This window comes from Choristoneura fumiferana, chromosome 9 (assembly GCF_025370935.1).
Source record: "Choristoneura fumiferana chromosome 9, NRCan_CFum_1, whole genome shotgun sequence".
Taxonomy (NCBI): domain Eukaryota; kingdom Metazoa; phylum Arthropoda; class Insecta; order Lepidoptera; family Tortricidae; genus Choristoneura; species Choristoneura fumiferana.
In genome coordinates, this window is record NC_133480.1 from 3,705,839 (window position 1) to 3,722,487 (window position 16,649).

Consider the following 16,649-nt stretch of genomic DNA (forward strand, 5'->3'; position numbering starts at 1 on the left):
TGATTTTTATTGTGGTTTAAAGTTTAATTGGACAAGCAATGTATTGCGAAATCCGTCATTTTGTTACGTGACAGGCGTGTCATTTAGGCTATAGGATGCAATGCCGTAGGTACATTAAAAATACCATTTAATTTGTTTGGAATAAACATAATGATAAAATTACTTAATTTTTGAAAGTTCCATTTGAGTAGAATAACCTGTTTTGCTCCTGTTTACCGGGCCTCCCCGGTATAATTACGATGGGGTACTAGTTGAAAAAAAATGAAAATGAAAATGAAAAGATTTATTCGGGACACAAACACAATTAAAAAAGAGAAAAATAATAATAATGTATACTTATATATATGCGCCCGAAATGGTCCCGCCTCAGCATAAAATGCGGACTCCTTTAGTGGAGTCAGCGCTGGTCTTCCGGCGAGACCATTTTAGACGGTCAAATACATATAGGTGTGTTAAATACTTGTGATGTATACATATCATTTAATAATATTGTAAATCTGTTTAAAAAAAATATATATACCTCGTTGAGTTTCTTGCCGGATTCTTCTCAGCAGAGGTTTTTCCGAACCGGTGGTAGATTTTTTTGACATTCATAAGTGCTTGTTATAGCCTAAATTGAATAAAGATATTTTGACTTTGACTTTGACTAATCAAAACTTCAACAAGATGTGAAGGTATACAATAAAATCTGAAATAACTATAAATTTCTAGTGCTGACTGGACTGTATAACTTTGGTTGCGCTGTCTGTCTGTCTATCTGTCACAGGGCTTTAGAAATGCCGAAAGATGTATGGATGTATGTGCGTGCGTGCAATGTGTGTTAGTCGTTCTCGCTAAAACTTATTAGAGTGACGGCACCAATCATGGACATGTTAAGAACAGTAATGGAAAACAAGGATTCAACGCCTTATAGCGGACCATTCATGAAATTTACTGATTGTGATCATCAGTTATCTAAACATTAGGGGCCTGTCCATTAATTACGTGATGTTTTTAAGCAACTATTTAACCCTTCCCTCTTCCCCCCTGCTGATACGCGGTGAGGTTTAAGACCCACCTACCCAAAATCACGATTATCTTTAATAAAATACAGGTATAAAGTATATCATTATATATATTTAACCCCACCCCTGTCCTCCTGCCTTGTAATGTTTCGTGATTTTTCCGGACCCTCCCCCCTCTTCGAACCTCATATGGACGGGTGCTAAAAGCTAAAAAAATAGAGCCGGTTTCTTAAAATTTGGATTAGTGGAAAAAATCCATTATGGGTTATTGTCTATGACTGGTACCATTCACCCTAGTTCTGCAAACAATACCAACCCTTCGTTGAAGTCATCGTCGTCGTACTTCGTTGTAGTCGTGCGAGTAGGCCTCGCCGTAGTTAGCCGGTGCCCGTTGTCCGGTCTACCGGTAAAAGTACCAGTCTGGGTACCAGTCGCGATGCCATTACCGGTTTGGGTGCCAACGTTCTGCGCTGGGATTTGACCACCACCACTGTTAACAAGCGGGAAGGGGTTGAGTTGCAAGTTAAAAGCGACAACTGGTGCAGGAAGATACATGGAAAGTAATAGAAATAAAGTTAAACATTCATCCGTCATTCATTCATCAAATATCCGTATAGTGGAAAGGGGTTAAAATTTGTGTTTTATCGCTGAAAACAAAAAAATCATTATATTTCATTCATTCAATCATTAAATATCAGTAGATATGCCAACCCTATTTTTAAAAGCTTTTATTTAACTTTTTAGTACAATTTAAACTACGCAGAATGTTTTTGTATTAAGTACCTAATAGACACGAAAGGACCAAAAGCTTACTAGAAAAGTTAAATAATCATATACATTATACATAATTCAGTGTTACAAAAATATCCGTAAAGCGGAAATGGGTAAATAGTTTACTACGTAGGGTTGACAATATTGCAAGGTTTTATTTAATTTCACCTGTCCCATTGTCTATCTGTAATAGTCAAATCTTGCAAGTTAAATTCGACCAACTTCAAGTAGTTGGATTGTCTTCAAATTTGGCATACTTATGTAAATTGCGTGACAGTACATAATCTGGTAGTGACATCCTGGTAGTCCGACCAGGATCGTCTCCGCAGGACGGAACTCCTCAACGGTTAATGGCATCGACTTGAAATTTGGTATGCAAATGTAGTTTGGGTGACAATGCAAGTACAGTCAACAAAAAATACAGACAGCAAAAAACTCATTTTTTGCTCTAAGTAGGTAGGTAATAATTTATTCTATTTTTTACGCGTTTTTTGTAACACGTTGTAATACATCTTTATGCTATTGTTACATAGATAATCGTACTGTTCAAATCACACTTTAAAGAAACAGTCCATAAATTAGAGACGGGCCGAACATGGGTTTCACTGAATACGAATATTTGGCCGAATGTTCGACAAAACTTTTACCGAACCGAATATTCGGCATAATTGATTCCTTTACGTAAACAATACAAGTCAAACTTCTTGACGGGAAGCCTAAGCCTCCCGCCCGCTACCCCCGCTGTACCCGATGTTGTTCTTGCATCATCTAGTAAATAGTAAAACTTCAACAAGTGCGTTTGTTTTGGTTATTATTTATTTTCAAAAGTCTCTTTTAATGAGTTTCTTATACGTGTCCTATATTTTTTGACAATGAAATTAACGGACTAACAAGAATTTTTAGGACACTTCCCAATCCGCACTGGGCCCGCGTGGGAACTATGGCCCAAGCCCTCTTGTTCTGAGAGGAATCCTGTGCCCAGCAGTGGGACGTATATAGGCTGGGATGATGGTGATGATGATCCTAATGAGGGCTATCGCGAATGAATTCGCCGCTAGAGGCGCTAGTGTAGCGTGAGGTCTCCGAAATGTCAAATCTCGTAGTTTTTGGGTGAGCTACGCGAGTTTATGTATAATTAGAATAATTTTATGAATATTTTGCATTACCTGAAATTAATTATGGCAATTATGCGTTCCGGGGCAATGAATGTCTGTGTTTTGAGACAGTTTTGTCTTTCGGAAACCTTTGTCCTTCCTTTTTTCCGAACAAAACGGGGACTATGCAACACTGTGGCATGCTCGATATTTTTATGGTTTTAAGGTATATTAAATATGATTTTAATCTAAACTTTGTTTTCACGCCCGTAATAACAGACTTTGAAAGCCATACTTAAAAACCTCACGCAACAGTGCGCCATCTAGTGAGACAAAAAACGATAGCCCTCATTGCAAGCAAACGTCAAACAGACCTCACGATACTAACGCCATCTAGCGATATTTCGCCTCTGTGAAAACCCTAATTTCTAGAGGCCAGCCCTATACTACGAACGAAGTGCAAAATTCGAATTTCTTATCTTGCCGTCGTCCCGCTTACGCTTATATAATTTAATACGAGCGTGAGAGGTGCGGTACGATACGAGCTTCGATTATGGAATTTCGTAGTAGCCCCCCAGCTCGCCCCAGCACAATGTAGTATCTCGTTTCCAGCCAGCCACCCCTAAATAATACAGTTAGCAAGCCGAATAGGCTGATTCAAGTTTTTATTTATTGCCGCAATTAATTTACGAATCATTAGCAAGTTTTTGATAAGAAAATGACAATTAAAACGGGTTTAGATACTTTCACAATAGGTACTTTATAGGGAGATACGTTTTGTAGGTACTATCAGCTAAATATGTGGTCTACCAGCGTAAAGTTGATAATCGTTTGCATTATAATCTTACTCACTTAATATTATAAACGCGAAAGTTTGTATGGATGAATAAGTATCCCTTCTAAAACTATTGGTTTGAAAATTTTGAAAAAAATCATGATGGATAGTAAGTAAGTATATCAAATTAACAACAAACAATTATTACGGATAAGTTTGCTTGAGAATTATTACGAGTTTAAGAGTAAATAGCAGCCTAACGAGGTATTAAATATACCTACTTGGAAAATTCCGTAAAAAATACAAAATTCTTAGAAAAATATTACTTCATTTTTTCGTAACAGCTACGGAACCTCATCTTGGGTATGCCCGACATGCTCTTGGCCGGTTTTTAGTTAAGTCAGCTGGGTTTTTTAAAAAAATATTTTATAATTCTGATTTAAGTCGTGATTTTACAATTAATTTACCTCTAGTACGTAACTTTACCGCAAGTAAATGATCACTTTTCAAAGAGCACTTGATTAATTAACTCGCCTCTGAAGTTAGAACGTTGCTATTAATCTTATATACAAATATTACCTTAGGTACTATACTTGGTTTGGATAGGTATTTAACTATCATAAAACAATATTGAAATTCCTCCATTGAACTATTTAAACATTTACATTTCTGAATTGAAATACACTAGTCTAGTTTGTATATGATAGATAAGTAAAATGTATAAAAAACCTTGAATATACCAAACCTGGCAGCTGAAGTTTGTTTACATTTACAATACAATACAATACAATACAAATATTCTTTATTGCACACCATAAAGCAGTAAAAAAAAAAATTTAGTTAAATACATATCCAAACCAAGTGTAAAAGCTGCGAGTTTTCCTGCATTACCTACTGAATTGAAAAGTCATCGCCAATTTTTATATAGGAGCAAGGCAAGTGGAAATAATCGACCAAGTGTGAGTTGGGTTCGCGCACAGAGGATTCCGTACGAATTTGTAGGTATCTATGAATACCCAGTGTTAGCAAAATTTACGTAGTGTGGGGTGTCATTTTAGTTGGTTATTAACGTAGACAAACAGACATAAAAAAACACTTCTCATGTTCGTAAAATTCGTATTTATGCTAGATTTAGGCGACATGAAATGACTTTTTATGTTCTAGTGCATAAAATAAAATCTTCGTCTAAGACCAAGGCAATCAGGTGTAAACAGCTAACAAAGAACTAACAAAGAATTTTCTACAAATCTTTTTTAATAATTTTCAGTTTATATAAAACTAAAAATCAACCAAATCAATCAAAATAGATCAAAACAATTAAAAAAACAATAAAAGGTGCATAGTAAGTGAACAATTGTTTCCACTGTTGCTATTTCATTTCCTCGCCATCGAAGTGAAAAGCAGTGTAAAACTCGAGCATTAAATCCATTTTCCCCTCGACGTGGCTATATGAACGTCTCGGGTAAAATGGCTCGTTTTATGCTCTTGTTGTACAATCTACTATTAGACCTTTCAGACGTCATTGGTTTTGCTTTAAGCTACTTTCATACCGAATTTAAAGTTTCTACGACAACCTACCTGGTTGTTTGGTTAGGACAATTTGTATAGAAACACTTTTTTTAATGACTGTATCTTTTGATTGCATTGATTTAGAAGACCTGAGTATTTAATATAAATTTCAGCTTGATACCTCCACGCAGCGCGTTCCTGAGAAAAAGTATCTGGACAGACGGACAGACAGGCAGAAAGACAATATAGGTAGTGAAAGTAAGAATAATTAATAATAAATAATTCGATTGGCCACTTAAAGTTCCACTAGTCGATTTTTACATATTTAATATTAACGATTTTATATATTAGTCATTCTCTTATATAGGTTTGCATTTAGGTATCATGCCTACTGTTAATGAATCAATAAATCGTCCCCTTACGACCAGAATCGCTTAAAGTCACTTTTGGGCAAAACTGAGTTAAGTATATCGTTAGAATGTACTTTCCAAGATCTACATGCTGTTGAAACCCGTTTTACTGTACGATACTCCAATACCGAGTTACGTTTTTCTTAAGCTCACTTAAAGCCGATTTTTAAGAAAATCAACAGCCAAAAACAACTACGCGTTGGTTAAACAGCATTTTTTTTATTTTACAACAGCAAAAATATTTTAATGTCAAACAAGCGATTTTGGAATGTTAAGATTTCAATAAAAATGCAATTTGAGTACTGCCTAAAAGTGCTAAAATAATGTTAGTAGGTTTCGCCTGTTGAGCGTTACTTTATATTTCAATTATTGCAACAGCGAAAACAAACTAAATATAATATAGGCGATATTGCTTGTAACAATGTTTGCTTCGACCATAAGAAGCGCTACAGCCAAAATCGCTTAAGTATCGCTTAGACGTTTCGCGCTGTATTGTAAAGTAGTGTGCACTTTGTGTAGGCTAGCTTAGTCGGTTCGTACACGCTTGAAAGCACGATTCATAATAAGTAATTTTTAAAAACTTATTTAGGTAATTATAGATCTGTTCACTAACGAAAGTCTGCCCCTCCACATTCTATAATTGTAATTGTACCTAAACGTATCCGTACGACAAGTCTATGTGTGCGTAGCTCGAACTTGTCCTCGTGGCTTCAGTCGCAAGCGTGCCGTCAGTCACGCACACTAAGACTAAGACAATGTGTAAGTACTTAAGAGGTTTTCTCGTGTACATTAATAATTAGCTGTGGAGGGGCGCGCCTTCGTGAGTGAACAGATCTATGTATAACAGCGATTCACTTGCCGTAATTTAACAGTGTTTTTTTCAGGTGACGATAAGGAGCATGGATATTCAGGTTTCGATGAACTAAATAAGCCGCGTATCCACTAGAGGCAGCCTCGGGCCGAGCGGCTGCCTCGCTCCGAGTCCGCGCAAGTGGAGACGCTGCTAAAGGCACGGCTCAGACTGAGGCTCCTTTGAGCACGGCCAAAAAAACCGACAAAATATGGCTCGGCCTGAGGCTGCTCTAATGGATAGGCGGCTATATAACCAGATCCAACAGACCGTCAAAATGAACCGTGATTGTCATTGTATCGTAGGTACGTCGTATCAATGAAAGCTTATCACGGCATAAAACATTTACGTAGTCACACATTTTCATTGTTCTTGGCTTAGGTAATATTAATTATCCGTGGCTGGTTTGAGTAGCCACAGCTAAGACAAGCAGTGATGAAGAAGAAGACTGATGATTATTACCATTAAGGTTATTTTTCATCACTGCTTGTCTCAGCTGTGACTACGTCCGGCACACGCTCAATAACGTCTTCATCACAGGCCAGTGCAACCAGCCATGGTGAATCTCCGGTATAACATTTTTTTTTGTAAAAAGTCATTAAATCTTTATTTTTTTAGCTGCGCTTATTGGCAGTGGATTAGTGTATAGCTTTAAAATGCAGGTAGTTTAAATTCCTCTACTGAAAGAGAGTTTGGATTCGATTTTCTGTTGCTTGTCTTGTTCGACGGTTGGTTTGCAAAGTTACAGGCCTCAAAACTCAAAAAGTCAGACGACATGTCGTAATTGATAAAAATATTACCTATACAAATATTAAGCCAAGAACATTAAAAATGTGTGACAACGTAAATGTTTTATGCCGTGATAAGCTATTCAATGATACGACGTACCTACGATACAAAGTAGTAAATAGTAGGTATCTAAATGACACTCGCGGTTCAGTTCGACGGTCTGCTGGATCTGGTTATACCTATGTTTTTCTATTTAGTTCATCAAAACCTGAATATCCATGCTCGTTATCGTTTTGATGAAGAAGAAGACTGATGGTTATTACCATTACGGTTCTTTTTTCATGACTGTTTCAGTGGTTACTTTGAGCCTTGAGACGCTAAGTGCCTTTTTATTAAAATGTTTGAATAAAATATGTTTTTGTTGTATGCATGTAATCAAAAGTTCCATAATTAAATGTATTAAGCAGCACATATGATATTAAAGGAATAACGTAATATATCTCACATATACTAGAAATATACTACTATATTTAAGACTTTAGCTCGCTAGTTTTCATTTATTTATATTTTTGGGCTATTTGGTACCTATTTGTTGAAATAGATTGATGGAACTCTTTCGAAAAATACAAGTTATATGTCTTTGAATGATAAAAACAAAACAGAATAATGCTACATTGCATATAAGATAGAAAAACAGAAAAAAAGCCTAGAGTCAAAACATCTTAGAAATATTTTGCACTTTTAAGCGCGCTTAAGAGGTAAATTCCGATTTGTTTACAGCCAATACCTCTTATTTGCGCTGAGACTTAACTAAAAACTTAAATTGTATAAAACATGTAAGCATTTTAACACTGTATTCGGCGAAAAATGCTTCAATTATGGACTTAAAATGATAGTTTATCCAATATATCTGCGTAAACTTGCTAGTTTAGAAGATAAAAAAAAAACGTGTCTACAGGCAAAATCGCTTATCTGCAGTACCTTTGAAGAAAAGCCCTATTTTAACCTACTCGGCGCGAGTATAGAGTAAATAACATAGCCTATCCTATTAAGGGATAAATTATCTAAATAGAAACACAGAGACGTTTTTAGTATAACTAGCTTTTATAGGTTTTAGAGCATGCAAACCTTTAAATGCGTTTTTCTCGAACTACATTTCATGCAGATAAGCGATTCTGGTTGTAAGGGGACGAAATATTCGACCGTTTTCTGAACGCGTTTGTGAGCTAAAACTTTTGAAGCCTGTGTCTTTTTTAGGGTTCCGTAGCCAAAATGGCAAAAACGGAACCCTTATAGTTTCGCCATGTCTGTCTGCCTGTCTGTCGGTCCGTCCGCGGCTTTGCTCAAGAGACTATCAATGCTAGAAAGCTGTAATTTTGCACGAATATATGTTAACTATGCCGACAAATAGTACAATAAAAATTTCAAAACATTTTTTTTTGATAATACCTCCCATAAACGTAAATTGGGGGTGGTTTTTTTTCTCATCCAACCTTATAGTGAGGGGTATCGTTGGATAGGTCTTTTAAAATAATTAGGGGGTTTGCTAAAACGATTTTTCGATTTAGTGATTTGTTTCCAAAATATTTAACTTTGAAGTGCAAATTTTCATTAAAATTGAGCGTCCCCCCTCTCCCCTCTAAAATCGAAACCGGTGGGTGGAAAAATTTGAAAAAACACAGGATGGTAGTAGTATATCAAACTTACAAGCAAAACTGTAACGGTTAAGTTTTCATGAGAATAATTATTAGTTTAAGAGTAAATAGCAGCCTAAGGTATAAAATATACCTAAACTTGGAACATTCCGTACAAAATACGAAATCCTTGGAAAAATATTACTTAATTTTTCGTAATGGCTACGGAACCCTATTTCAGGCGTGTCCGACACGCTCTTGGCCGGTTTTTTATATACTGAAACCTAAAAATCTAGTTTTTAACGTCAAATAGTGTGGTTTTACAGTGACGCTTGCGCCAGCGCAGTTGGTAAACGACCTTTGCGTCTCTTGGAGCGTTTTATTTCATATTCATATTCATATTAATTAATTGCTACATAGTTTAACGTTCTTTTCGTTTGATCTTTTGACATAGTTTTACGGGCCGCGCTTACCAACCCTGTTGGCGAAAGAGTCACTGCAAAACCACACTACTAGTATATGGGCTGTCAAATTTTACACCGAATTTTAAAATCGCTCCTATCAAAAATACATTAAAATAAAATAAAGCGACATAGTCACAGCTCACACTACACTCTCAACTAGTTTCAAGATTAACCCCCGTCTGCCGTCTCTGTTGTTTTGTTCGAATAGACGGAGACGGCATCACATTTATCCGTCAAATAAAATTAATCAATGGGTGGCGAAACAGTGTTCTTCGAGATTCATTTTGTAAGCGTTTGTTTTTATGCTACCAGCATTTTATCGCATTTAATTGAGTGGAAAGACTAACAATGCTTAAGGGATTGTAACGTCGTGGTTAAGGAGCTGGGTAAACCGTCTCGTTCATCACAGCGCGGTTAGATTGTGGATATTGGATAATCATCATCATCATCATCGTCGTCCGCGACGATTCCGCCAATTAATTAATTAAATCAGCATTAAGCCGCCAGTTTAAATGATTTGTATTTTTTTTGTTGTAAGTAGACGATGACTACATTGTTGACCTAATAACATGTACATTGTAAATAATCTACTTAAGATCCAGTTGCAATTTTTTCACGTTAGGCATGTACCTAATATCTTAGTCAGCAAACTTCGGATCGGCTTTGACCCGGTTAAAAATTACAATGTGGCTTATTTAAATCATAATACTTTACTTTACTTAAATTAAATTGTTTTTTTACCATTGTGGTTACTATGCATATTTTTTATCAGAGTTAAAAAAAACCTGACTTCTTTACAAAAAGAGTGTAGTAGTCTAGAACTGTTTAGTAAGTATACAGTCACATTACTAAGAAATTTCGAGCCAGTCACGATTTTGAATGGATCCTGAATGTTGAACATTAGTTCCTTCAGAGACCACTATAGACGTGTGTTTTCTTTTTAGTTTTTTTTTCAAAGCAGTTGAGTTTATGATTTGTTCAATTTATAATTTTTATTAGCATTATTAGCAGAGTTCTGAATTAAATTAGTAAAGAAAATAAATAAACAAATATCATGGGACACTACTTATAGCCACCAATTGACCTAGTCCTAAACTAAGCAAAGCTTGTAGTATGGATACTACTTAGGCAACGGATAAACATACTTAGGTATAAAGATAAATACATATTAAACATCCAAGACCCGAGAACAAACATTCGTATTATTCATACAAATATTTGCAGCCCCGACCGAGAATCGAACCCGCGACCTCAAGCTTCGTAGTCAGAGGCTGTTTTGCCTAACGATCGCAATCAAATAACAGTTATTGTATGTCATATCGTCATTTGATTGCGATCGCGAGTGTCAGAAGGGCTAATCAACTTTTTTACTGACACTAATCTGTCCGTGTCATTTTTCAAACAATTACAGATTGTTGTAAGTAAACATGTTTTTTCTGTAATTTAATAAATGGTGTACATGAATACATGCCATCTTACGTATGTTTAAGCTATTAAACCGTGAAATATCTTGTTGGAAGTACGATTTTTTGGTAACGCCAGAGACAATTTTGGTAATGTAGGGGACGCCCAAAGTGTCGGTAAAATAGTTGATTGGCCCAGAAACGTTAGGCATTACGCCTCCAGGTTCTCTAACCACCTTGACCATCCGTTCGTCAAAAGTAGTAGCGGTAGTGCAACTAATTTTGCTATGCATCTATCTCGCATAGGTATATGAACGCGGCAAGTTTAATAAAAGCTAGTGATACAATGCCGTGCGAATTCATTCTTGTTTTGCCTCTTAGTATCATAGACGGGTCTGCGAACCTGCTTGGGACTCGATGCTTCTAAAAATAGTCTTCGTGCAGTGAACCCGCCACGCGTCCAAGACTCTACATTAGTCCCTAACTTTTATGCGCGGGAAATGCCATAGGACGCGTGACGGGTTAAAAGTATCTAACGAAGTTAGCAGGTTTTTGTAAGCCTTGTTACAGGGTGCCAGCACCCGCGGTCGAGGACGACCACCAAAAAGATGGACAGACGATATCCGGCAACAAGTTGGCGTAAACTGGATGCTAGTGGCAGTGGCAAGACTGGAAAAGTAGAGAGGAGGCCTATGTCCGAAGACGAGCGGTATAAGGGCTGTTATAGATAGATAGATAGATTACAGGTTGAAATGAGCAAAACAGTACAAATATCAATTATTTCAGCCTAAGGGGCTGTTTCACCATCCATTGATTAGTGTTAACTGACGGTTAAATGTGATGCCGTCTCCGTCTATTCGAACAAAACAAATAGAGACGGCATCACATTTAACCGTCAGTTAACACTAATCAATGAATGGTAAAACAGCCCCTAAATGTATAAAAAAAAGATTGTTATCTCAGGGCCACATGCCGTTGTTAGATATACACTGCAATTTAATGTAAAGGAAACTCTAACTCTAAACTCTATAGTTTAAAAAACGAATGTTTATAAAAACGACTGTTTGTTTCTGAATTAAATAAATAAATAAATATCAACATCATCATAATTTCTACTAACTGTTGGATATAGGCCTAGTTAAAGCCGCGGGTCTATGCATGGGGAAGGCCTTTGTCCTACACCTGATATGATGATGATGATGATTGTAAACCCTCTGATTTTATGAACTTCGTGAATCGAATCGCGGAGGCTGTACCGTTGTAATATTCGAGCTAACGTAAAAGAGGCCATACAGTACCGCGCCACGCTTATTTCCCGCTCGGTATTCTGTGTGGCCTCTTTCATGTTAGCGCGAATATTACAACCGGTACCGCTTCCGCGCCGCGCCACAACGCTCCGCCTCCGCCGCCAGTGTGTTCTAGTTTAAAAGGTTTACGGAAGCGAAATACATGAATATGACATAACAGGGTACACGTAGATTCTAATGAATAATCGTCAGAGTTCATGCATCGATAATAGCCTGGGCGCTTGCAATATGCACTACGTCATGAGTAAGATAACATCAGCGTTAGTGTTGCCAGTATCCTATTAAAAGGTTTTAATTAACTTGCAATGTATGTTTAATGTATGTATGTAGGTACACTCCGTGAGCTCTTAAAAAAACCTTCGGATTTTTTCTTTCTGTGCATCCATGTCTCAGTTTGTATTTTCGATATGGTTCCACGGGATACCCGTAAAAGTAACAAATTTGGAGTTGAAATAAAAAATACAAAAAGACTCCAAAAACCCAATCATAGTACGTATGTATGTTTGTTTGTATGTAAGTACGTACCTACTTATAAATAAAAAATAAAAAAATAAAAAATCAAGTCTAGTAGTCTAGAACTATGTTAAGTATGTATAACTTGAACTTCAACAGTCGGGACCAGTGGCGGCGTAGGGTAAATTGGCATTCCAGGCGGTTTTGTATGTAAGTAACAAGTAGTGAGTTGTCGTTGTCACCCCTTAGTGCTTGGCACCCGGGGCGGACCGCCCCCTCCGCCCCCCTTTACGTTACCACTGGTCGGGACCGATTACTGGGAAGTTTTGAGCTAATCACGATTTCGAGTCGGCCCCGACTGTTGAAGTTTAAGTTGCTTGACAGAATTCTAAAGACTAACTACTACTATTAACAATTTATAAGTCAACTACTATGATTTGATTTTTCCTATTAAGTATTTATTATAAAAGTTTCCTTAAGAGCGTTTATACCTGCTATAAAGCTTTAATTTGCTATAAACCGTTAATAAATATTAATTCGTTTTTTAGAGAATCTATCACGAATTATTATTGGAGTAGACACATTTAATCATATTAAGAAGAGTTCTAGCAGACCACGTTTTTAATTTTCATTAAATTTTTATGGAATAATCGAGTTTTTTTTTTTTTTTTTTTTTTAGTTTTTATAACAATAATGCAATGTTGCCAGCTCAGCAGGTATAAACGCTCTTAAGACAGTCGGGCTTTTTTTTCTTAGTTTTCGTAGTCGGAAAGTTATTCATAAATTATGCCTCATCACCATCATCAAAGCCTCTTACACTGTGCCATAATCATCAGCCGGAAGACGTCCACTGCTGAACAATGGCCTTCTCCTTTAGTACGCCACAATGAACGACAACTCGCTACTTGCATATATTTACCGGTTGCCCGATGCTCGCAACTCTCACGATGGCATATTAAATGATATTGTAACGGATAACTTACGTCTTAAACCGAGTTTAGCTCGACATGTTGTTTGCATGTTGTGAAGAAGGGCTACGAAATAGCCCGAAACATGTCGAGCTAAACTCGGTTAAAGACGTGAGTTATCCGTTACAATATCATTTAATATGAGTGAGTCTCACGGTAGTTTCATGCTCAAAATTGCAAATCTCACGATGGCGTCGGTCCACAGCTTCGTCTTCCGGTTTGTGGTCGCCACTCGAGGACTTTTCGCCCTCAACGGTTATCTGTTCTTCAAGCTATGTGGTCCACCCATTGCGACTTTAACTTGCATATTTTTCCAGCTACGTCAGTGACTCTAGTTCTTCGACGAAATATGTTTATAATTAGCTATGATAATATTTTATGTGATAAAATATACAAACACAATTGGTAGATGACCTCGTAGTCATGCGCGTGAGTCTATTCTACCGCATTAGATTAGATTTACATATTACTGGAGTATAAATAGTAGGTACTTTGTATATTAGGTACTTTATTCGTTCACTGCAGACTAGTAAATGTTTTGTATAAATTAAACTTACGCTAAGACTCAACGGCACATTTTTAGGGTTCTGTATCTCAAAAGGAAAAAACGGAACCCTTATGTAGGATCACTTTATTGTCCGTCTGTCAAGTTTTTTTTTAAATGTGTAGAGATACCAAGCTTAAGTTTATAATAATATCTAATAGGTACTCAAGTCTGCTAACCCATAAAAGTGAAAAACGTCTAAGTCTATGCAATCAAAAGACAGATTCATGAAAAAAGATGGTTTCATACAAATTGTAGTAACTGAAAAACCTAAAGGGACTTCCGGTTGTCCAAAAAATTTGGTATGAAGGTAACCAATAAGAACAGCCTAAATGAAAACCTTTATTTTATCTTTCTTTTTATACCTATCAGTAATCAAAATCATCTAAAATGACCCCTCTACGTACATTTTTCTCAGGAGACAGGTTCTGCTAATACTGGATAGTCATACGAACGAGTACAACCTACTTTGTGTTTTTTTATCGAAATTTATTTCATACTAGTTTCTACATCAGAAAACAAACAATAAGGTTGATTGTTACTTTGAATTTTAAGTAATATAGGTATTTAATGTTTTAGCCATATAAATGCCATTGAACCATGTGACTTTAATTTTACGCCAAGCTTCATTTATAACGTACTAAAACGCTTCTACCATATCTGCCCGTACAAAGTAGTTAACCAGTTTATGCGAGAAAAGTTCCAGAAATAATTTACAGGGTCATAAAACGAGGGCTGAGTCACAAAATGAGCTTAATTGAAATAATTACATTACAAACGTACAGTTCGTTTTATATGGGTACGGCATTTGCTGAGCTTTAAGCTATGCGTTACTATCCGTTGTACGATGACGTTGGGAAATAAAGGTTAGTGTCCACATTTCCGTATCGTAAGTAAACGGATTAATTTTAGCTTTTATTTTATATTACTTATACTTATGTAGAAACCATGGGTCCTTGGGGTTTGAGTGCTTTTAATATTTATAAATCATTGTCGTCCAAATTGATTACGGCTTCGGGTGACCAGAGGGCTGGCTTTTTCTTAGCACAAAGATTAAGCATTGCCATACAGCGTGGTAATGCTGCCAGCCTTCTGGGCACCTTACCACCTGGCAGTGATTTTGGGCAACTTTTTTATTTATAATTTTAGTTTGTATGTAGTTTTAGTTACCTTTATTTTGTTTTATATTATACAGGCCTTATGTACTTATGTGTTTGGTTGAATTTTAAATTTTATAATAAATTTATTTATTTATTTCAATTTATTTAATTATTTTATGAATAAATGAATCTAGTCGTCGGATTGACTTGAAATTTGGCATACTTATGTAAATCTATTGACCATACAATAATCTGGCAGTGACATCCTGATAGTCCGGCCAGGATCGTCTCCGCAGGACAAAACTCCTCTATGGTTAATGGCAGTCACTTGAAATTTGGTACATAAACGTAGTTTAGATGACAATGCAAGTACAGTCAACAAAAAAGCTTGTATTAAAATGATGTTTTTTCAACAAAAACTTATTTCATAATGCAATATTGTATTAAGATTGGTTTTTTGGAGTCTTTTTGTATTTTTTATTTCAACTCCAAATTTTGTTACTTTTACGGTCATCCCTTAAAATCCATATCGAAAATACAAACTGAAACATAGATGCACAGAAAAACCAGAAAAAGAGACCAGCGCTGGGAATCGAACTCAGGTCCTCAGCATTCCGTGCTGCGTGCTATACCGCTACACCACCACTGGACAGGAGTACGGACACGAATTTCTCCTATGCACTCTTATTTAGTCACTTAAGCAGCGACACTAGCGACATCTATGCTATAGCCCTCATCGAGAAACTTTCAGCACACCATTGGAACTAACCGCTCACCCGGACAAGAGATGTCGCTATTAAGCAATCAAAGCAATATTGTATCGCCAGCGATCGGATTTCCCAACGCTAATACCAGCAATCGTATTGCTGATGCCACTTCATTCAGATTATTCGGATCGTACCAGCTACGTGTTAGAAATGGAGGATAGCGTCCACTAATCGGCATTCCGTATGACGCGGGATCACCAGCAGGGCTACAACGAAACTCGAAACTCGAAGTTAGTGTCGTGCGGTCCCTCTCGCTCTCGTATTAAATAGTATAAGTGTCAGAGGGACCGCACGACACGATTCGAGTTACGAGTTTCGTAGTAGCCTTGCTGTTTGTTTCTCCAGGGGACCGGTGGCTTTTAAAATAAAATTACCATCGCGACCCGTTGCTACTTAAGTTTATTAAATAAGCAAATGTAACGTTTTAAACTTTCGTGATTTTCACTCATGTCAAAATACCACAAACGGGACTTATCACGCTAAAACACATGAGTAATATTTACCTCGACCACTGTAATGTGGTTGATACGTCGAGGTAAATATCACTCGTGTCTTAAGTCCTGTTTGTGTTATTTTGACTATAAGTAAATGTAATGTACAAAAGTAACAACGAATTTTATTACATATATGTATGAAACTGCTTCTCTCTCTCTCTCTCTCGCACGTTACTTCGCTCGTCCGTTGTCAAATTAACGGCACCAAAGACAAAGCGCGGGGTACATTTTATTAAATTACGAATTCAATATTATTTACTGTTTACTTCTAAAGGTAAGCGTCCACTGATTCGCATCGTACGCTTCGGTCGGACGTATCGGATTTGTTGCTTTGTATAGAAATGTGCGATCCGTACAGTGCGGATCAGTGGAC

The 16,649-nt window shown here is 36.7% G+C and overlaps 1 protein-coding gene across 3 annotated transcripts in view; it reads right to left on the bottom strand.

Annotated features, from left to right (window-relative positions):
• The window catches only part of LOC141430992 (proclotting enzyme-like), a 44,282-nt gene that overhangs the window by 15,916 nt on the left and 11,717 nt on the right, over positions 1-16,649 (bottom strand). For 2 of the 3 annotated variants that reach the window (XM_074091907.1, XM_074091906.1), the window contains exon 4: positions 1,321-1,494. The exons of the other annotated variant lie outside the window; for it this stretch is intronic. In XM_074091907.1, coding sequence (XP_073948008.1) covers positions 1,321-1,494 — 174 coding nt within the window. The remainder of the gene's footprint in view (positions 1-1,320; positions 1,495-16,649) is intronic. 3 annotated transcript variants of the gene reach the window in all.